Source organism: Otolemur garnettii, unplaced genomic scaffold (assembly GCF_000181295.1).
Source record: "Otolemur garnettii isolate 467f Iridium unplaced genomic scaffold, OtoGar3 scaffold00247, whole genome shotgun sequence".
Classification (NCBI taxonomy): Eukaryota; Metazoa; Chordata; class Mammalia; order Primates; family Galagidae; genus Otolemur; species Otolemur garnettii.
In genome coordinates this window covers 1,512,324-1,512,791 of record NW_003852642.1, presented here as the reverse complement: position 1 = coordinate 1,512,791, position 468 = coordinate 1,512,324, and the positions used below count along the sequence as shown (strand labels likewise).

At 42.9% G+C, this 468-nt stretch overlaps 1 protein-coding gene across 1 annotated transcript in view; it reads left to right on the top strand.

Annotated features, from left to right (window-relative positions):
- The window catches only part of LOC100954482 (olfactory receptor 5M10-like), a 15,910-nt gene extending 15,694 nt beyond the window's left edge, over nucleotides 1-216 (top strand). Inside the window, exon 2 of the mRNA XM_023508416.1 lies at nucleotides 4-216. Coding sequence (XP_023364184.1) covers nucleotides 4-216 — 213 coding nt within the window. The remainder of the gene's footprint in view (nucleotides 1-3) is intronic.
- The last annotated feature ends 252 nt before the right edge of the window (nucleotides 217-468 follow it).

Genomic DNA, 468 nt, shown 5'->3' with positions numbered 1-468 from the left:
AAGGCCTTCTCCACCTGTGGTTCCCACATGTTGGCTGTCACCCTGTTCTATGGGACACTCTTCTGCATGTATGTAAGACCACCAACAGATAAGACTGTGGAGGAATCCAAAATAATATCTGTCTTCTATACCTTTGTCAGTCCACTGCTTAATCCACTCATCTACAGTCTGCGGAACAGAGATGTTAAGCAGGCTTTGAAGAAGGTGCTAAGATGAAATATCATCACTACTGTGACAGTACCTTCACTTTCCAATAAAGCATAACTCTTCTTTATTTATTTAGGAACAGAATCTCACTTTGTTGCCTTATGCTAGAGAACTATGGAACCAGCCTACCTAAGGGCAACCTCATAATCCTGCTTCAAGCGATCCTCCTGCCTCAGCTTCCCAAGTGGCTAGAACTACAGCTGCCTGCCATAGTGCCTGGATAATTTTTTCTATATTTAGTAGAGATGGAGGTCTCACTTT